Source organism: Calypte anna, chromosome 4, assembly GCF_003957555.1.
Source record: "Calypte anna isolate BGI_N300 chromosome 4, bCalAnn1_v1.p, whole genome shotgun sequence".
In the NCBI taxonomy this organism is placed as follows: Eukaryota; Metazoa; Chordata; class Aves; order Apodiformes; family Trochilidae; genus Calypte; species Calypte anna.
In genome coordinates this window covers 16,176,561-16,198,016 of record NC_044247.1, presented here as the reverse complement: position 1 = coordinate 16,198,016, position 21,456 = coordinate 16,176,561, and the positions used below count along the sequence as shown (strand labels likewise).

Genomic DNA, 21,456 nt, shown 5'->3' with positions numbered 1-21,456 from the left:
CTCTAAAGTAGCTCTGCTTTTAGTGAAATGTCCCAAAAGTGTAATTAATTTTGGATAATTCATCTCACGCAAGGACAAATGGGCTTAAGTTTCCATGACAAATTCCAAACTCCACTAGGAGACCAAGCAAAGTGTAATCACTGTTGGTCACTGACTGGAGCTGGATTTCGGATATGTTTGACACTGGCTCTTTGTGTTTCCCCCATTGGTACACAGTGGTTTTTCCTGCCACTTAGAGGTCTTTTTCTGTTCCTCAGATCAGACAACTCTTTTTCCTCCTCTTGCATTTGCATGCATTCAGCTGACAATATTAAGATGTGTGAGGATTTGGTTGCCTTTGTGTAGCAGGAAGTCACAGAGTCCCTGCTTGCAGCAGGACAGAGAGATTTCTGCAGCAGGGAGCCTGGGGTGCTGATCTCACTCTGGATATTTCATAATTCTAAAAACCTGCTGGCTAACGAGGCATTCATTAATTGCTTTAAACGATCTAAGCTAAGAGTTTGCTTTTTTTTTTTTTTTTTTACTTCCTTTGATCCATGTGCTATCTCAACGGGCCTCTCTTTTTTCTTTTTCTTTTTTTTTTTTCCTTAAAACTGACAAATTGCTGATTTCACCCTTTAATCCTTGTCTGCCTGGAGATATGGAAAGCTTATGTCACTGTTGGTAGCCCTGAGTGTAAAGCAAACAGGTTTTAGGCATTTTTACCATCATCCTGTGAATTACTGGTCTCCTTTCTGCCTGAAAGCAGCCTGGCTGTCTGAGGTATTCTGCATGCATCTCTACAGCTTCCAGTCCATTGATATTCCTATAAACTTGCAAGTCACCTTTCATCACCTTTCCAGGCTTTGCCCCCTGGCACTAAAGTCCTTCTTAGGTCAAGGGCCTTAATGACCCCTATTGTTATGGGAACCTTTGGTAATCTAACCTGCTGGGTTTTTTTCTGTATTTCAAGCTATTGCTCTTAAATGCCCCCTTGCTTGATCCGCTCAGGCGCTAACAACCGTGTCTCCTTTCCTTAGGTCAAGGGCACATTTTACATTCCACCCAAAAGGCACCACAGTTTGAGATGAGGAATTCAGAAGAGCAAGCAGCTACGACAGTTTTACAGCGCCTGCTGCAGGAGCAGCTCAGATACGGAAACCCAAATGACAACCGTAACCTCCTTGCCTTACACCAGCAAGCCACAGGAAATGCCCCCTCGTTCACCACCACCGGCGGTCCGGCACCTCAGAACGAAGGGCTGAGCTCCCAGGACCACCAGCTCGTGACTCATGCTGCCCGCCAGGAGCCCCAGGGCCAGGAGATACAGGTGGACAACAGCATCATGGAGAAACAGCTCTCCCCCAGGCTTCAGAACAGCGAGGATCTCCCCACCTACGAGGAAGCCAAAGTTCAGTCACAGTATTTCAGGGGCCAGCCGCACGCCAGCGTCGGGGCCGCCTTCTACGTCACGGGGGTCACCAACCAAAAGATGAGGACTGAAGGGAGGCCCACGGTGCAGAGGGTCAGCCCGGGGAAGGTCCATCAGGATGAAGGACTCAAGGACCTCAAGCAAGGCCACGTCCGCTCCCTGAGCGAGAGGCTGATGCAGCTGTCCCTGGCCACCAGCGGGGTCAAGGCCCACGCGCCGGTCACCAGCGCCCCGCTCTCCCCCCTCTCTCCACTTTCTCCTCAGCAGTCCAGCGACCCTTATAAAAATTCCGGCTCCAATGAGTTCTACAAGAACTCAGTGCAGCCCCCTTCCCAGCCCAACATGAAAGGAATGGAGCAGCGGGGTCCTCCTCCAGAGTATCCTTACAAAAACGTGTCCACCCCGGCCATGAACTGCAAACCTCAGGACTCGGGACATTTCTACAGCGATCATCGCATGAGCCAGCAGGGGAGGTCTGATGGGCCTATGATGAGGTATCAGCATCCTCCTGAGTATGGGTCAGTCAGGTAAGCAAGATCTTAAAGCAAAGTCCATGATAGACACCTAAGAGAAGACAAAATCAAACTCAGTCCTTTGCCCTCTCTCCTGAGACACGTTTCCCATCTTTCTCGTGTGAGATGTCATACTGTGTTCAACTACAGGCTGTGTCTGGAAGGACTGGAACCTGTTTTGGTAGCTCACCTACAGAGGCCTGACTCTTTTTTTAAAAAATACACAAATAAAAAAAACCCTGCTTGATTTTTATGGCATGGGGAAGTTTAATGCTGAGACTCCAGAGCCTTACACAAGGTTTGCCACCAAAGCCAAACTTACGGTGTGATTCATTGTAGAAACTTGCAGTTACTTACTGCAAGACTTAAGCTGTTTCTTAATTGCATCTGCCCAGACAAAAGATTGTTGTGTTTTTTTTTTTTTAGACTTAAACTGCATCTAAAGGCTGCATAGTTAAGGAGAAAGTAATGGTGCAGGTAATAAAAATCACCTGAGCTTCCTTTAGAGTTTTTCAGATTTTATTTTCGGTGGAACAGAGTGTAGGGATGGAAAATGGAGTGCTTTGTGCCTCATCCCAGGCTTCCTTGTTTAGCTTGTGCTGATTTTCCTCACATCATTTGAAATCCCAGGCTCTTCTGGTTTCCTCTAGATAAGGAGCTAGATTTGGCTTGAGCCAAACGCTCGTGTCTGCGTGGGTGAAGATGAAGTTTTATTTAGGTGGGCTAAAAATATGCCTTTACTTCACCTTTTACCATCTCATCTCTGTCCAAGACCAGGTGGGATCTGGTTTTAAGGATTTTTGGCCTCACTTGGAAACTATAAAGGTCATAGTACAAAGAAGCAACAGGAGAGTGTTGCTACTCAAGTGAATGGTGAGGTCTCTGTGGGTTTATGTTTGCACATCTTGTGTTGGGCTTTGAGGGGACATGAAGAAGAAACTGGTTGGTGGTGGGGAACAGGGGCTGAGCTTTGGGGAATTTGAATCTGCTCAGAACCTTCCTAGTCCTATGTGGAGCTATTTTCAGAGTTTGTCCACCATTGTTTGTGATCTGAAATGACTTCAGCAGCATACAAGCCTGATGAAAAGGCCCTTTGATCTGGCTAAATAAATAATAAAGAGGCCAGGAAAAGGGGAAGCAAAGGGTTTAGGGGGCGTAATGATTGTAGGAGCTCGTTGCAACTTTTTGGGGGAAATTCAAAGGCCTCCAATCTCTGTGCACACAGGAAAGGGAAACAGATCCTTGATGGTTATGCTGCATCAGAAATACTCATAATATAATAGGGAATCTGAGACGTAGCCTGCTTGCTGTTTAAGGGAGAGGTATTTGAAAACACGCCAAGAGGCAGCTCCTCTAGACAGGGTGATTTTTGTCTGTATTGGATGGATCCTGGCTGCTTTGAAAGAACGTGGAGGGGGAGAAAGGGGGGGGTGAGGAGAAAGGTTCAGCTGGCAAGGTTTCCAGTAGGGGAAGCAACTGAAAATTGTCTTCAAAGCATTGGGAATCTAATGAGGTTACTTTTTAACCTAAATAGCTGCACAGAGGAGAGGTTTCCTTTGCAAGCAAATGCTGAAGCAGTAGAACAATTGCGAGGCTAATCCATAAATTACAGAGCAGCGTTGCAAAGGAAAGGAGCGAGTCCTCTGCTCCCCTCCCTCTCCCACACGCTTTAAGAGAAACTGTCATTTAGACAAGAAACCTTCTGTGTTACTAAAGGTGCAGCTGGGGAACGGCGTGAGGATTTTAAAGGCGTACAACTCCTGGGGAGTGCATTCCTCTCCTTGCTCCAGGCAGTGCTAACGAACCTCCCTGCAGCAGCCTCGCCGGAGCGATAAAGTCTTTGCAGAGCCTCCAGTTCTCCCGTGCTGCAGCTCCGTGCGTTTGTGGGGATTCATTTGGGTTGGTAAATATGTGCATTTTTTGAACCCTGCGTCAAGGAAACAAAGCCCCTTCTCTCTGCTGCTGAAGCCACACCCTTTGCTGCGGGTTTTTCCCCTCATTGTTCGGGGGAATTTGAGGGTGACCTAACGATGCGGTTAAATAAAACTCGTTGAGCAAGATAAACATTGGGGAATTCACAGCATTCTCATGCTTCACCCTCCCCAGTCTGGGAAAGGAATGGGCTGTGTGGTAAGTTTAAACCAGTCTGCAAACAGTTTGCCTCACCTGCTCTTGGGCGGTGTTAAGTTTGGGAACACGTATGTGTTCCTAATGATTTTGGTTTAATGTAAATACTGGGCATGCCAGAGGCAGCTGTGGTGTTATTTGGGAATTTTAAAGAAAGTTCAGAAGGGGGCTGGCTGCATGTGAAGCAGCAAAATCCCATTTTGACCCTAATGCATCAACTGCACTTCAGCATTGGTGGTGGAAGTAGACTTTCAGGTCTAAAAGAAGATGAGTGCCTCAGACTCAGTGTCCTGTGGGGTTTCAGGGTCTCCTGTGGGGTTTCAGGATCTCCTGTGTCCAGAGATGGGGGAGAGGAGCTCTTGTGGATGCAGTTTTGGGTACAGAGGATGCTTGCTCCCTGTCTGATCCAAGCACCATCCTCTGGAAGCCCAAATGCCTGAGCTCCTGCTGGGATGATTAATCCCATTGACTTCACAGAAACTTTTTTGAGAAGGAGGCCTGCAGAATTTGTCCAATAATTAGTAAATCACTCCTGTGCACTGCGTTCCCCTGAACAGCATCAAAGTGGGGGCTAATCAGGTATGACTAGGAAGCAGAACAAAAATGCCTGGGTTTGATTGCAGCTGGATGATCAAGTGGAGTCTGCACCCTCCTGCAGTCAGCACTGCCCAGTTTGGGCAAGGAGGGCTGTGGAAGAGAGGGGAACTGGAGCTTCTCGCCCACAAAACAGGCAGGAGAAGCTGGGAAAGCAGAAAAAAAATTTAATGGGCCAGAGACCTTTCCTGATCTCTTCATTTTTCTGCCCTCCCCAATTTGTTGCTCTACCCGCTGATCTTCTGCGTGACTTGATGCCTGCAATCCTGGCAGGCTCAGGACTCCTGGTGGCTCCACTGGCTTGCAGGGCTGCCCTTACTCCATATCTCTGTCTTCATGACTTAAAAGCTAACGTGACCCTTGTAGTTGCAGAACCATAAATCCAGGTTTGGACTTGGCCCGTGTGGTGTGTGCCTCCAATATGTGCCAGGGACTGCAAGGGAAGCAGAGATTCTTGTCTCCAAAATGAAGTGGCCCTTAAAAGTTATGCTTTCAAACCTACAGGCTTCTGGGAATCCCTGCTCTGCGTGTTCTTCCTGCCTTTGGGGTTTTCAGGTCTTTGTGACACTGAGGCAAATGGAAAGAGATTGTGTAATTTTGTTTTCCCTGTAGTTTGAAGGGTTTTTTCTGCATTTCTGCATGAGGTGGTTCATGCTGACGTAGTTTTATTAAGACTTGGGTTATCTGAGGACTGGGTCTCCCATGGAGAGAAGTTTCTCCTACCACCCTATCAGCAATTCTATTAGGTGGCTGACCCCAGTAGTGATTTGTACCTTCAAATTTTGCAGTTTGGCTTCAAAATCTTGAAAAGCCCTGTTGTGTTCATTTACCTTTCTGAAGCTCTCTATCCAAAATTGGCTGACCAGAGAAACGAATTCTGCATGAATTCTCATGTTAATCTGAGGGATCTCAGAGCCAGGTATTTTGAACCCAAAGAGTATATACAGGTATTTTATAAGACAAAACTGAAAGCAGTGTGGATAATAAAAAGTTCTTTAAATGTATATGTAGAAGAACACAAGATCTTAAAAGGTCTAATTGTCACTGTGAGGTTACTGTGATGTTCTAATTTATACTGTTTTTAAAGATAAGATGTATTACCCTGGTTTTGTTACCTCATTTTCTGGGACTAATAAACACATTTGTGACATTTTGGAAGCCCTTAATGCAACAGAAATAGAGGCTCCCAGCTCTCATGTTGTAGCTTGAACCCACAAGATTGGTATGATTTCAAGATCATGAGAGGCTCTGGATATGAGAGCCAGCATGCTGGAAATCTTGGAAATGTATCTGGTTTAGAAATGCTCAGCCATGATTTCCTAGAGTTGTTCTTTATTATAGGTTTAAAAAAAAAAAGTCATTACCAGGCATCTCAGCACAAAGGCTGTCCCTTCAGAACTCAGCTGCTGCTGTTGTTTTCCTTTGGCCATCTTTGTGTTCCTTCTGTGTTTCTTTCATTAGTGCTCAGGTCCTGCAGAAATGGCAAGATTCTGCCTCTGTCTCTGATGACAGAATAATGAGATGTTCTTGGTCAAACAGCTCAAACTGTTTTGGCATCAAAATAGTCCTCATTAGGCTTATAATATTAACACCCTGAGATCAGCAGAGTCAGGATCTGCTTCAGGTTTTCAGGCTGGAAGTCAGTAAGTTCTGGAGGTTCAGAATTAGAAAGGTGAGGGTTTTTTCTTGCATCTGTGAGGCAGACAGGCCAAGGTATCTCTTTTGATCCAACCTCTATGGATCATCACAGAGTAAATGTTGCAGTGAGGTTGTTCCCTGATTGACTATAACATCAAACCAGAGGGGTGGTGTTAGGTAAAGAAGCAGCTGAAGGAGATGAATGATTTCTAAAGATGCAAAGTTTGAACTCTGCAAGTAACTGGGTGAGCTAAGAAAGGACCTGGAAGCCACCTGAGAGAAAAGAGATGACCTTGAGGGTGGCTTGTGTTGGTTTTGCCTCATTTTTCATTGTAAGAAGTGGCAAATAAAGGTTATGAAATAAATGACAATGATAAGTAGAGCTGACCTCCTGGGAGGGAAAGATCCAAATTGCTGCTACTAAACTGAACATTCCTGAGGAAATTAATTGCACGTCCCTATTCTGCATGGCCCCTGAGAGCCTCACACTGAATATGATAATTTCTGGAAAAATTCAGCTCCTGAAATGATGTTGCTGGCAGGGACCACAGCCACTTGAGTGTGAGAAAGAGAGTGAAATGGTAACTGTAGCAATAGTTATTTGGGTTTTTTTTTCCCCTAAGTGACAAGGGCTAGGTTTGTTTCTCAGTTAAGGAATTAGGTATCAGCTTGAAGGTTTCTGTGCCCCTCTTTGGTGAAAAGCAGGGAAAAGGAGAGAGAAGATGCAGGGTACTGAAATAGCAAAGCCTAAGAATGTCGGAACTCCTCCAGGCACTGCCAGCCAGATGTGAGTAATGCAGACATTTCCTCTTTGCCCCGGTAAGAAGAGTGGATTGGTTCTTTCAGCAGAGAACAGGAAGGATGATGCTGAGTGTTTGCACATCTGAGAAGCTCTTGGTGTAACCCTTTAGCTCCTAGTGCAGCTTCATGGGTGCTGTTGGCAGCAGACATGGCATTAACCTCCTGGTGTGGTGGGAGAGCCATGCTGGGGGCTGGCTGGAACATACCCTCTGCAGAGCAGGTGTGCAGGGTCCTTCCTGGGAACACAGAGAACCACAGGGGTATGGCCAGGTAGAACAACAGTCTGTGGTTTTCCAGCTGCAGGGTTGAACTGCTTCCCAAAGGGTGGGAAATTGTATCAGAGGAACAGGAGTGTTTCAGAACACGTTGAGCTGCCAGACTTGGTCCACACTGAAAAAGATTCAGGTTACAGCATAGAGAGGGAGTGACTTCTTCAAGTGCTAGAATAAAGAACATCAGAGAAGTTAAAGGTTGGAGGAGGAAGCTAAACCTTTCTCCTGAGGTCATCCAAGCACAATGAATCCACACAATCTTCTAAGAGAGTTTTTACTTGACCAATGCAGCAGAAGTTGAGTTAGGGGTCTCCAGTGCCTGGGAACTGTGAGCTGGTGTAGCTTGGAGATAGTTCTGTGAGGGACTTGAGCAAGTTACAGATTACTACCTCATTTAAAGGCATTCTTTTCTCCATGCAAGATGGCACATTTCAGGACAGAACCAAAGAGCCCATGCCTAAGAGTCCTCAGTTTTCAGCCTTTTTGTCCATCATGTGTGGAGAAAAGTTAGAAAAATAATTTTGGCCAGTAGTTGTTGATGGACTTTCTGTTTGTGTTTCTGCATGAAATAGACTCAAGAAGGAAGACTTTTGTGCACTCAGAATGTGTTTTTGGAGGAGGATTTGATTTGGAAGCATTTTTTTCAAGCTCCAAACTTACAAAAATGAGGGAAACCTCACAAAGGAGTCTCTGGTGTAGGAAGACCCGTGCATAGGAGCTATGCGGGTCATCCCCCACCTTGTGACTGGGTTTGTGCTGGTTTTGTGACTGGGTTTTGATGGAGCTTCTGCTCTCTTCTTTTCCAGGCAGAACCCAGACGTGCAGCTGCAGTTACAACAGAGGCCTCCTCACCACCACAGCCCAACTTCCTCCTTGACATCCCTGGGATCTTTGACCTTGCTTCAGTCTCCACCACCATCCAGGCTGTCCCCTTCCCAGCATCAGCAACCTCTGACTCCAAACCAGGGAGATCCTGGCATTCTGCCAAGGACCCAGCAGCCATTCTTACCCAACCAAGTCCATCAGGGAGATTTGTACCGACTATGCCAGCCTTTCCTAGGCCCCCAGCAGCAACAGGGAGATTCCTACTCAGTAATGTCCCGGGCTCAGCAGATACCTTCCCCATATCAACAGATGCAAGTAGATCCTTTTGCTATAGTTTCCAGGGCCCAGCAGATGGTGGAAATCCTCTCAGAGGAGAACAGGTCTCTACGACAGGAGCTGGATGGGTGTTATGAGAAAGTAGCCAGGCTGCAGAAGGTGGGTGGTTTCTTTAGGTATCACTCTCCTGAGTCTAATACCATCCATAATTGAATCATCTAATCTGTAGCTGTTACATTCCTTGCTTAAGGGATTGTCTGCTCTAGAGTCTTTTATATGCAGATTGATTAGCCTGTATCCTGCCCCTTTGGGCAGCAGTTTAACTTTGTCAGAAGACAGAATCAAAGCCTTCAGTTTTATTCTAACAGCTTATTGACTCTGCTCAAATGAGCATCCTCATCAGCTCTCTTGAAGAGGCTGACTTGATAGTCTTCTCATGTCCAGGATAGCAGCAGGCTTCATTTTCCCATCAGTCTAAAAGGTTTTAGGGACTGCAGGAACAGCCTGTTAGGAGACCATAGTCACTCAAGAAGACAGCAAGACAGTGCTGCAAAGCACTGTCCAAGACACATGATGCTGCTGTGGCCATATTAAAGCCATTCAGGCTGCAAGACTGAAACTACCACTTCTTTTGTCACTCTTTCAATGCCATGCAACTGCCCTGAAAACGTAGTATCTTGTGTTAGATCAAGCTATTTGCCACCTCTGGCTTTGTGAAAGGAGTAAGTGATGCTAAAATGTTTGTTTTAAATAATAACATCCCAGTGAGAGCCATCATTAGCTGGCATGTGCAGAGGTGTTTTCATTGCAGCCTCGTAGAAATAACTTCTTCATGAGCAATGGTTTAAAGCTGTGCAGAAGGTCAGCTTTGCCCCTGTGGAAAGGCTGATGTGACATGAAATTTTGGACTTTGTGGGCCTTGCAGTGCTTCTTGCACTGAGCAGTCTCCAGGGCCATAAAAAGATGTGGCTGCTTAAAACACTTATTTAAGTTCAGATGACTGCTGTGGCTTCTCACACTCATTTATTCCCTATATTATCTCTATCCAGGGACATATATTTGTTTTGTTGTATTTTTTTTTTGAAGGTTCCTGGCCAGGAAATGCTTCAGAGAAATGTTTAGCAGCTTCCTGATAATGAAAGAAGGATAAAAATGCACTTCCTTCCAGCCCTCTGTTGATGTCTTGCTGTAGACTGTGCTGGTGGGGTTTGCAATGATGTTGATCCATACTTTCATAAAAATGCAAAGCCACACCTGGTTGGGGGAATGAGAAGTGAAGCTCCTTCTGCACTGGGTGATCAGAGAAGCTTTACACTGAAGGCTAGAACAAAACAAAATTTACTGCACATGTCCTCCTACCCCCCTCTTTTTAGTAAACTGAATATGTAAAGGCACAATGAAGTAGCCAAAGTGTAAATATTAGAACATCAGGAGGTTTTATCATGAATTTTGAGAAGAATTACAGATCTGCAGAATTCATCAGTAATGCAAAATCTGCCTCTTGCATTTTTTCAACATAATTTTGTCTGCCTTTCTTGTTTTATTTTACTTACACAAGTAGAAAGTACCTTGGCTACTTACATGAGTGCTTTTCCCTCAAACTAACAGTAGTTCCAAACTACCTCAGTCTTTAAAAAAAAAAAAAACAAAACACATTTTCACTGCTTCTTCTGTGCTCTGATGGTATTTGGGAAGCAGAGCTGAAGTCTGGAAGGAGAATCCAGATCTTCATTTCACCACTGGTATTCTTATGCAAAAGGACCCATCACAAACACAAGACTCTGTCATTTTACTTTATGTATGGGTGTTGACCTTTCAATGAAGAAAACTTGAGAGAAAGTGATCTCCTCTCTGAGGCAAAAAGAATTGTTAATGATAAAATAACAAGTGCATGTTTTCATGTTTCCACTGCAGCTGGAAACAGAAATTCAGCAAGTTTCAGAGGCATACAAAAACCTGGAGAAATCCTCCTCCAAGCGGGATGCCCTGGAAAAGGCCATGAGAAACAAGCTGGAAGGAGAAATTCGTAGGCTTCATGATTTCAACAGGGATCTAAGAGGTGAATGCAGTAAAACTTCTGTTCCTCAGTGCTGTGGGGTTTTATTGTTATACTTGGCAGGACAGTGTTTTGCTGCAGAATTCTCTGTTGTCACAACTCAAGTAGGACAGGATACTCAGGTATGTTCAGTAGTCTGAGTTCTGGGAGTACAGAAAAGACAGGTTTAGGAGAGGGCTGTAGTCTCTCATTTCCAGCCTGTTTCTCATTCAGAAGAAACATGTGATAGGCCAAGTACCATAAACCAGATGTAAGCCTGGAATTCTCTCCTCTTATATCCTAGACACAATTTGTACAATTTGTTCAGTTTATACAAATGGAAAGACATTTTGCTGACTGGCTAATCCCACACCAGGCATGTTCACTTTCTTTCCTGTCCAGTGACCCTTTTGCACTGACATACAAACTGCAGACTGTCTGTTCTTCCTGAAGGTCTTGTCATTCCTTATCGACGTAGGCATCTGGTTTTTTGGATCTCCCTTCCTTTTCCAGAGTGCGATGTTATTAGTGTCTGGTTTTTGCTAAGAGGCTGGCAGTGGAGAGTGCTGCTGAATGGTATTTGACCCTAACATGGGTCAAAGTTTAAGCATTAGTTTGAAAAGCAAAAAAACCATCTGTGATTTGAGATGTTTATGGGTGCACCATCAATCTCTTAAACTGCGAGTTTAATTTTTTTGATGAAAGCCACCTGATTGTCCTACATCTCAGCTGCTTTCACTGCTCCTACTCTCTTATTAAGGCTGTGTTCCCAGAAATTGTTTTGCATCCAAGAAGTAAGGCCACACAGTGCCCAGTGCTATTGAGAAGGACAGAACCCAAAGGCCTGCATTAAATAATCTTATTCATAATAAACCACACCATAAATGGTTCATTCTTATTTTCATAGGCTGATATAAATTCCTGACAGCCTGCAGCAGCAGAACTGTTAAGATGTCGTTAGGGTTTAACACTTTTCCCTGAAGTCAGGTAATTGGACAAGAATTTAATCTTCCAGCTCTTAAAATTTAGTGGAGAATTAAAAGGGAATTTTTAATTGCATGGTAGGGTTCATTCCAGTGGAAAAAATAAGGTGTCTTCACATTTGTAAAAAGTGAAAAAATAAACTTCTTGTGTGATATAATTCTTTTAAGTGATTTGTTTTTTTGAACTTTATTTAACCTGTTTTGTGTCACTGTATTTGCTCAAGAACACAATGAGAAATGTTACAAAAGTGACTGCCAGCTTCTGGTAGGTTTTTTATTTTTGGCTGTGTAGAATTCTGTGGGCCATTCCCCTGGTTTGCATTAGAAATGTCCTGAGCAAATGGGAGTTAAGGCTTGAAATGTTTAATTATTTAATGTTCCTTTTATTGAAAACCTTTGCAGAACGGATGGAGACAGCCAACAAGCAGCTTGCAGAGAAGGAATTTGAGGGCTCTGAAGACAATCGCAAAACCATCTCTCAGCTCTTTGCACAAAGTGAGTTTTGCAATCATTATTATGGGTCACTAGAAATGCTCCCATCATCCTGGGCAGGAGAACAGTGCAGCAGGTTAGAGTAGTTTAGATCCTGCAATTTCTCTACTGAGATGTCAGGGCAGCGATGGTCCAAAACCGGCAGCGGAGAAAGGAGAAGGAATTAAAGAATTCCTTTGCTGTCAGTATGTAAATTCCATTTGATGGTGTTTCTTAGAGAGTTTTGGAGCAAATGGAGTTTGCAGTTAAACTGTAAAATAACTGTTTACTCCATAATGTATAGGATAATTTGTCTACTTGCTTTGTCCCCTGAAGTCTCTGGAATTAAATCTTTCCAGGCTGACAAGAGTCTTGGCATGAGTTAAGGCCAGTGGGACTGGCACTTGGTAGGCCTCCTATCTCTTTAGTTTGCCACTGCCCCATTTCAGCAAAAATGCAGGGGATAAACACTGCCTGCAGCCCCCTGGGCTGGCTAAGGGGTCATGAAGCCTGTGCAGAGCAGTGAATTTATCACAAGGCAGACCAAAATGAGGGCTGTGAAATGCTGCTTTTCCTCTGTACTGGGATGTCTTGAGGCTGATGGCAGTGGGCCAGTTTTTCTGTCACCCCACAGCATACTCCACCCGTCTGACAATGGTCACTTTTCTCCCATTGTTACAGAAAAAGGTAATGCAATGAAATTGCAAAATGGAGATTTTCTGTGATGTAACACACACTGCTGCTGCTCTGCCAGCTGCTGGTATCCTTCCCTTGGGTTGTCTTTAGCTTATTCCTGGTGGCTGATGTTGCAAGCAGGTGGCTGTCAGGGTGTGAATTCAGAACTCCTGGTGGCAGTGGAAAGTCTGGGAGTTCAGTCTCACACTCAGACTGGTTGGGTGGACTTTGAGGTTTACAGGTTCACCCAGAGAGGTGGGAAGGCCAAAGCTGTGAGGCCTCACACTCAGTTTCTCCTTTTGGATAAACATGGAAACCCCAGTGTTATGTTTTGCTGGTCCCAGCATTTCTAGTGCTGCTGTTGTCAAGTGTAGCAGCACTGATATGGGGAAGAGTCTGGAACAGAACCTCCAAAAGCCTCTCTGGAAGCACTTACAGATTAACAACCAGTCCTCTGGCAGCAGTTGATACCTGCTGGAGTAATCCACCCTCTCCCATCTCTACCCCTTTTGTCTGGTACCTTGCAGTGTGCTGACACTGCCAGCTGCTCACTGCCTGCCTGGAGGAGGATGGGAGAGATGGGGAGAAGAATAGGCAAGTGGTGACATTAGCCTTTGTCCTCCTGTCTAATGCCAGCTGCAGTCAGGGTTTGCTCTGCAGAGTTCTGGGTGCTGAAGGACAGGTTTTGTTTTGCAACCTGTGTGTGGGCTGTGTTGATTCCCCAGCAGAAGGGAATCTTCAGCTACTCAGGGTTGCTAAAGCTTTGCTCCTGGCTCTCAGATGGCAGAAGAAAGGGAATGATTGTGGTCCTGTAAATATAGTTCTGCACATGCTTGCACAAATGGGTCTGTGTACTCCATATGTAGTCTGTCCTAACACCCAGGATCTAGTTCCTGTTTTTCAAGCCTTCCACTCCTTGTCCTCATTCCTTTGTCGTGGGATATTGGTTTCTGGAATGCAGTTTCTCTGGTGTCATCAGTGCTGGGTGTAGATCACTCCAGGGAGTATTCTGTGGTTATGTACCCAGCAAGCTTATTAATGTTATCATTGTAGCTGGTTGGCATGAGCTGGGAATGACAACATACACAGAGGGCAGCAGCTCTGTGTTGTGGCTTTGCTTTACCACCCTTGTGTGATAATTTTTCCAGTCCCCAGTTATTTTATCCCATTTATTGTTTTATTTTATGAAGGCCCTGTTCCTGAGACACACAACCAAGCTGTTCCCACCAAGTCCAGCTCCTTCTGGAGAGCAGCAACTGAGCAGCAGCTGCTGTGCTGGGATTGGCTTTAGAGCATCAGACATGAGTTCTGAGTGCTGGACTTTCTTTGAACAGTACCCGAACAGCTCCATGAGCCCCAGTTCTGGCCCAGGGAGCTGTTTTTGAGGGCAGCAGAGGACAACTGGAAGTTCTCATTGCTCATTTGTTTTCTGTCTCTGATGGTACTGCCAGCAAAGTGGGACAACTGAGTGTTACTTAGAGAAGAAGGGCAGCTGTGCCAGACAAAACAGCCTTCCTGTTAGTGGGGTGAGTGTGAAAAAAAAGGAGCACAAGTTTTCCAGGCACAGAAGTCTGCCATCTTCTCTCTCCAACCTGGAATATTAAAATTACTGAGTTTGTTTTCCACCACTGAAAGCTCAGAGGTGAAGAGGTGCCAAGTTTCAGCAACCATCTGCATAATCAGAGCAAATTACCTAACTGTACTGAGTGATGCACCTTCAGTTTCTCCTTCTTAGCATTGTGGCACATTGTTACTTGAGGGTACCATGCTTGTTTTTCAGGGTTACAAGTCCTTCTCTTCCTTGAAAGCCATGGACTTTTTTTTTTCCCCTTTAGCTCTAGATTTGCATTCTCTCTCTTGTGAGAAATCCCAGTACAATCTTTCTTTCACCTCTGGAGTAAAAGACTGCTAAAAGCTGGGTAGAGACAAGTGCTGTCCATTGCTAAGTCTCACTTTGTTTTGATAGACAAGGAAACACAGAGGGAAAAAGAGAAACTGGAAATAGAACTGGCTGCTGCACGCTCCACCAACGAGGACCAACGAAGACACATTGAGATCAGAGACCAGGCCTTGAACAATGCTCAGGCTAAGGTGGTGAAGCTGGAGGAGGAGGTAAGGATGCTGGGAGAGAGAAATGAAGGTAGCTTGGGTTCCAGTGACTGTGGGAATGGACTTGGGACAAATTATAAGGAAATCTGCTTGCTTCAAAGCTGTTGATATCTGCTTAGCTTTGGGTTGGTTTGCTAAACCACTGAGCTGTGCACAGATAAGCCACAAATCTGTATTTCCTTGGAAGTGCTTTTGTCTAAGCAGCCATGTTTCGTTTTCTTTGTGTTTCAACTGATAAAAGTGAGCTGGGACTGAAATCCCAGCCCTGGCAACATCCTGAAATTGGCAGAAATTCAGATCTGGATGGACTGGTAACTAATATCAAATGAATGCAGCTTGTCCCCTTGCCAGGTGTTCCAGTTACACTAGGGCATCGTGGTGCACAGTGCAGATCATCATATGTGCCCAGTGTTTGTAATAAGCTGGGCATGACCTTGGTTGTTTTCTCTCCCTTCCCTCCCAAGAGGGAAAAACACATCTGAGCTGCTTAGCCAGGCAGCTTTCAGAGCACTTTCTCCTGTAACCTTGGCCCTGCAGCTCATGCATGGCTCTCACCTTGCTGCCCTCCTGTGTCACAGTGTCTGTCCTCTCCCTCCTGCCTACTCCTTTCCTCTCAAAGGCTCCATTTCCACTCCCAGCCTCTGCTTCCTTTACTCCTATTCTTCCTCCATAGAGAGCCTGGGGAGGAAATCTCATGACCAAGCAGGCTTCCTCCACTGTGGATTTGTTCTCTCCTCCTTCAGATCTGACACCTTCCTGCCTCCTGGCACTCACCCTCAGCACTGTGCCTGTATCCACCTGTGTCTTGGTGTCTTCCTCAAACCTTCCCCTTGTCTCCTACTCTTCTCTCCATTCAGGACCCCATTGTGTCAGGAGAGGAGGAATGGCCAAATACAAAGTGAACCTCTTCCAATCTTATCTCTTCCTCCTCTCCAAGGTACAGATGTAGCTGCCTTGTTAATTTTAGACTTCTCTTCTCTAAGCTCTGTATTTGCCTCAGTAGACCTTCTCCTGAACCTTCCTTTGTTTCTTTCCCTGGTGTCCTTAATTTTTGCCCCTTGCAGTATCTTTGTTCCAATCTCTTCAGCTTCATGGAAGCTCTCCCTCAATCTGTCCCCTCCTGGATCTGTTCTGCTCATCCATCTGGGGTCCATTACTGGAGAACCAGGTTCTGTGCAATGCAAATAACAACAACAATAGCAACAACATCAATAATAATATTAATAATAATAATAATAAAGAAAGGAGACAGAGGAATGTTTAAATATCCCTCGCCACATTCAGCCTTCCCCACAGCTGACAAGTCCATTGATTTCACTAAAATTGCAGCAGCTCCTGGCAGGGCTGACTTGCACCTTTGTTGCCTGGGGGGGCAGGGAGCATTAGGTTAGAGGGTAACTTAAACAGGACATGACACTCTTTGGCTCTAAAACAATTCTTGTTTGATCCTGCAATGTATTGGAGCTCTCTGGCTTCCATTCAACTTCAGCACCAAATTACTCTAAAAGTCTGATATGTGACTGACTTGAAGAACAGGGGACTTCCCTGGAACTGTTCACATGGTTGGAGTCAATGTCTCTAGAGGTGCTGTGATCAGCCAGCACACACAGCTCTGGGCTAGGTTCAGCCTCCATGCAGACACTAATATTGGCTCCCTCACTGTAAAGTTGTAGCTTTTAGAGGTAATAATAATTTTATGTCTTCTTCTCAAAAGCCCTCTCTCATCTTACTAGAAAAATTGGCTTCAGTGCAAAATACCTCTGCTTAGGTAAAGGAATGAAGTTGGTGAGTAACTCTGGGCTGGATTGCAGGATGGTTTTTAAAAACACACACAGGCTGATACAGGGGGAAATGCCCTGGTCTGGATTGCAGGAGGGTTTGTGGTCATTAGCATCCAACCTTTGCTCGAATCCCAGAGTGCTCAGGAAGTGCCACCCTTCCTGTTGTAGATAAATATGGAAGTGTCTCAGTGAGGGGGCAGGAATTAACTCTGCTTCTTCCTAGAGGTGAGAAGGAGTAAGGGGAAACAGAAGGGGTAAAGAGTCACTTTTGCAGGTTTCCCAAATCACTTCTTAATGAAATACTTAGGATTATAAAGCATTTGTTGCCTCATTAGTATTACATTGTGGGGAGCTCTTAAATCCCCAAGCTGTTTGGGAACTTTTGGAAAGAGAGCCAAGCAAACTGCTCCGTGCTCAGGGCACCATTTAGAAGGGACTGTAAATGTCAGCCTGAGTTAGTGACATTCAGGGACCAAGATATACGAACAATTTGTCAATTATTTCTTTTATTCCTGCCAGCTTGATCAGCATTACTAGTCCCTGTAATTGTCAGGAGTTTCCAAACTAGTCCTGCAGAAGAGGGTGGAGTTTCTTACACTAAGGTTTGGCAGCCACTCTGGCTCAGGGCCTGAGGGAGACATGCATATTTCAGTTGTTGCATCCTGTAATGTAACTTTTCAGCTTTTTTTTTTTCTCCCCCTTCCATTTTGATTTCCTACTAAGCAGTTACTCTGCCTCATATTCACCAAATCCTTTTATAAAAGAGAATATTTCCTTTCTCATGAGAGCTATAAGCCATATATCATTATAGCCACATTTAAATGTTGTACTGGAATTGGAATTTCTAGTTTCTTTTTGAAAATCCTTTGCCTGAATTGCCAGCTTGGACAAAACCCCCCCCAATTTGTAGGATGTAGATACTTGTCTATTCCTATGGAGCCTTGAGAGCTTTTAGATATATTCCATTTTAGCATCCATGTCAGAGGGAGGGAAGAGATAAAGGGGTGCTAAATGTGATGGAGAAAGGAACGATCTTGGAGATACCCAGATATAGTGTGAAGCAGTTGGAAGCAAAAGGAGACATTCACAGAATACTTTCCCTGGGCTGTTAGCAAGGGTGAAATGACTCCTCAAATTTAGAACAAGCTGCCATTAAATTTTAGGAAGTGTGGAGTTTATTTCTGCAAAGTGCTAAAAAAGGGTGAGCGATCATGGGAATATAAAACAAACTTCACTGTGTCTGTGAACAGACTTGCAAAGTATGTATGTGCTTTATATATAATATTGAAACTTTACTGCTTCTCTGCTATGCATGAAGATACCTTATAATTAACCCCTATTTTCACTTCTCCATTTTCATTCTTCCCTTTAGTAGGTGTCCCACAGTTATGCATAAGTCAGAGCTCATTAAAATGGTTTCTAATGAAGTATTTGTTTTTTTAAACTGCAGGGTGTTTGCATTACATGCAATGAATTTGAGATAAGTCAGGTCCATTGGAGGTAAAACACATTGGCTTAAGAACATACATCACAGGCAGAAATTGTTAAGGATAATATTTGCAGGTAAAGCAGTGAAAAATTCTCATTTTGGAGCATGGATTGTCAGGATGGTCTCAACTTTTATGCAAACAGTTGAGTGGCTGCAGTGTGCAGCAGGTGGGTAGCTGGTCACACATTGCCTCTGTGTGTGAGCTTGTAAAATAGTGATGTTACTGTGCTTTCACCAACATCTGCTAGCAAACACCTTGAGAACCTTTAGCAAACAGAGCAGATGGTTAAACTTTGCTCTGGGCCACAAGCAGGATTGCTGGGTTTACAAAAAAGGGACCATCCTGAGGCTCTGGATAAAGGCTGGTTTATTGGGAGTCCTTACCAGGAGTTTGGTGCCAAAGATTTGGTTTAACCACAACTGCTGGATGTAGAGGGCACAATTGCTACTGTTTTTACACTTTAAAAAAACAAAAGGAATTTCCAGACCTTTTATTGATTGGTCATTTCTGCTCACCTTGGGTAATCCATAGCATGGAAAATATTACTTCAATGTAAAAAAAAAGTGGGTTGATTTTTTTATAGTAGTGTAACTTTTACTCCTTTGCCTCCACCACTTTACAAGCCCCTGTCTTAATGAATGCCTTAAGGAGACAGCTTTGAAAATAGGGCTACCATTAAGAAGATATAAATACCTGCTCTTTGCCATCCTCATTCACACACCTTGTGGTGGGAAGAGAAGTCAGACATCCTCTAATGGGTGGAAACTGGGGGCTGGGGAGAGGGAAGAAGTTTGACTGGAATATCTTTTGTAAAAGGGGCTTGTATTTAGAAGCTGTAAGATCTTTCATCCATCAGAATTCAACACAAACCAAATATCAGAGCTAATGTATTATATTCATTTCTTCCTCAGCTGTTGTGGAGAGAAACAGCGTTTTAATTCTGGTAACACTGAGGGTTCTGTCTGTAGGGAAATGAAGAAATGTTCCTTTCCTAGTGACATCTATTGTATTTTATATGCTGGGTCTGAGATACTTTCAAAACAGAGCTCTGGCATGTGGAGAAGACACCCAAAGGAGAGTTTGTGTACTTCAAGGCTTGTCTGGTTTTTTCCAGTCACTTCTCTGGCTCTATAAAAAGATACTCCTAGTCTCCACAGCTTTGTCTTACTCAAATTCTTCAGACCCCAGAGCTACATACCTGCCCCTTTCAGGACAGATCTTCTAAAGGGGATGATTTCTGGGTGGCTTATGGATGAGTGTGGTGATTCATGGGTGGGTAGGGTAAGGTGGGGAGAAAACTCTATTCTTTTTGAGCTGTGTGTGTGCTTGTCATTGAGGACCTGCATTCTTGTAACAACACACAACTGGATTCTTACTGCTGTGTCTCTACCTCTCATATTCCACCTGTTAATAATTTTCCAGAGGTGGCTTTTAGAGTTATAGCTTATTTCAACACAGAGAGATGAGATTATGACATTCCCATGATATACCCTAGCAAGAAGATGGTCTTACCAAATACCATGAGTTCTTGCTGAGACCAATGGCACCTTATTGGGCCTGAATTCAAGCAAACTGAGGGATCAAAGGAATTCTGGAGGAATATATTCCAACTGCAAGAGGGAGAGGTGGTTAAAATGTGTTTGCTGTCTGGGTTGGTTGTTTTTTTTCTTTACTACATTTCTGCCATAGCAGGCAAATTCTTGTGGGGAAATGCATTTTCAGCTGCATCTGAATGGATTCAGCTTTAGGATAAACCCAGAATGTAATGAAAACACACTGAATATATTAAACAAAAAGACTTTGAAGACCTCAGAAATGGTGGGTGGGAGACAAGCAGATGCTGACGAGTGTTACCAATTTGCTGAAACAGGAGCTGTCCAAGATGAGGAGGGTAATGGCTGGGTTTGTCAAAATGCCTGGGAGGGTTTCTGAATCATTGCTAGCTATGCAGGAAGTCTTGTCTTCTTCCCCAGAAAATCTCTTTGCTGAGTAACCCATCTGGGAGCAATGAATCTCTTTACAAAAGAAGATTCTTCTTTCCCCCTCACCTGCCACATGCAGGACTGCATTTGTCCAGCAGAGACAGCTCCAGTCCTGAGGATGCTGAAGCCTTTGCCTTTCCTTCCTTCTAGCAACTTGACAGTGAAGATTTCTCATTCCTGTTTGTCCTGGCTCCCTGTGCTGTGGGCATGAAACCTCCATGCTCTCCAGATCCTTCCTTCTGCAAAGACCTGGGATCCCTGAAAGGGATTGCGTGGTTTGTCACAGGCTCTGCTGAGAAGCCTAAATCAGACAAAGGAGCAGGATCTGTCTGGCTTTTAGGCTGTTAATCTCTCTTCTGCCAGGCAGTTGCAGCAGTGGAATCTAATGTCCTCATTTCTGACAGGAACACCTTGTCCTTGGCCATTGCTTCTACACCACACAAATGCTCTCAAGTGGCAGAGAAGCCTGCAGGTTGCCTGCTGCCAGGCATCACGATGTCTTAGCAAGTCTTTTCTTCTGCAAAAAGGTTCTATAGACTAGTTTAAATTTTCTAAATTTTTCCTGAGTGATTCGTTTTCCATTGCTGGAAGCCCTGTGGTTCAGAGCGATGGCTGTGCAGGCATTTTCAGGCAGTGTATCTTTCAGATTAACTTGGAAAGAGATTGCACTTCAGGTCAGCCAGACTGTAGTGAGCAACGAAGCCTCTGAACCCCAAGAATATCCTGCTTCTCCCACCTGGCTCACAGCTGCAGAAGGCAATCCTGACAAAACACAGAGGACAACAAATGGAAACAGGAATACTTGATGGAGAGGCCAGGGAATCTTTCAGGGGTATTCCCTGCATTATCCCTTGTGGATTTAGTAGATTCCCAAGCCAGTCCGTGTCTGCTTTATTTTTCTTGTCCTCAGTCTTCTTGCAGAAAATACATAAAGATTATAGTGGATGTGATGTGACTGCTCCTCTTTAAAATGGTTTCATTAGAAAAATCTTGTTGATAGAGTTAAAGGCTGACCTCTGATACCTGGTTAGGACATTTTCCCAAGCAGCCAGGGATTGACTTGGAGAAGATAAGCACATGGTTAAAGTTGTACTGTAGGAAGTGCTGAGCAGGGACACAGCTGGGCTGAAGTGCTCTGCTGTGCTTCTAGAGGTGCACTGAGGTTATTTGAGATCTTACTGTCTCAAAGGGGTGTTACAACAGAGATAGGAGTGTGAGTAAAACACTCTGCATTTTCAGAGCAGCCTTCAAGGCAAAACACTTTCAATACATTATGTGAGCATGAGCCTGCTTCCTAGTTAAATGCAGGACCATCAAAAGGAAAATTACTATCTTGTCAGATTTATTTAAAATTCTATTCCAAAGGGCGTGACTGGATCCGTGTAAAGCTTCAGGAATGAACTCTTATCTAGAGCACGTGTTCACTGCAAGGCTTGTTGCAGAGGAGAAAATTCCAGTGTCCTTTGATGCCATC

The 21,456-nt window shown here is 44.4% G+C and overlaps 1 protein-coding gene across 2 annotated transcripts in view; it reads left to right on the top strand.

The window, feature by feature from the left end:
- AMOT (angiomotin) overlaps nt 1–21,456 on the top strand; it is a 56,647-nt gene that overhangs the window by 25,599 nt on the left and 9,592 nt on the right. For both annotated transcript variants that reach the window (XM_030449111.1, XM_030449112.1), the window contains exons 3-7: nt 1,020–1,938; nt 8,162–8,615; nt 10,371–10,515; nt 11,877–11,969; nt 14,587–14,732. In XM_030449111.1, coding sequence (XP_030304971.1) covers nt 1,067–1,938; nt 8,162–8,615; nt 10,371–10,515; nt 11,877–11,969; nt 14,587–14,732 — 1,710 coding nt within the window. In that variant the 5' untranslated portion in view covers nt 1,020–1,066. The remainder of the gene's footprint in view (nt 1–1,019; nt 1,939–8,161; nt 8,616–10,370; nt 10,516–11,876; nt 11,970–14,586; nt 14,733–21,456) is intronic.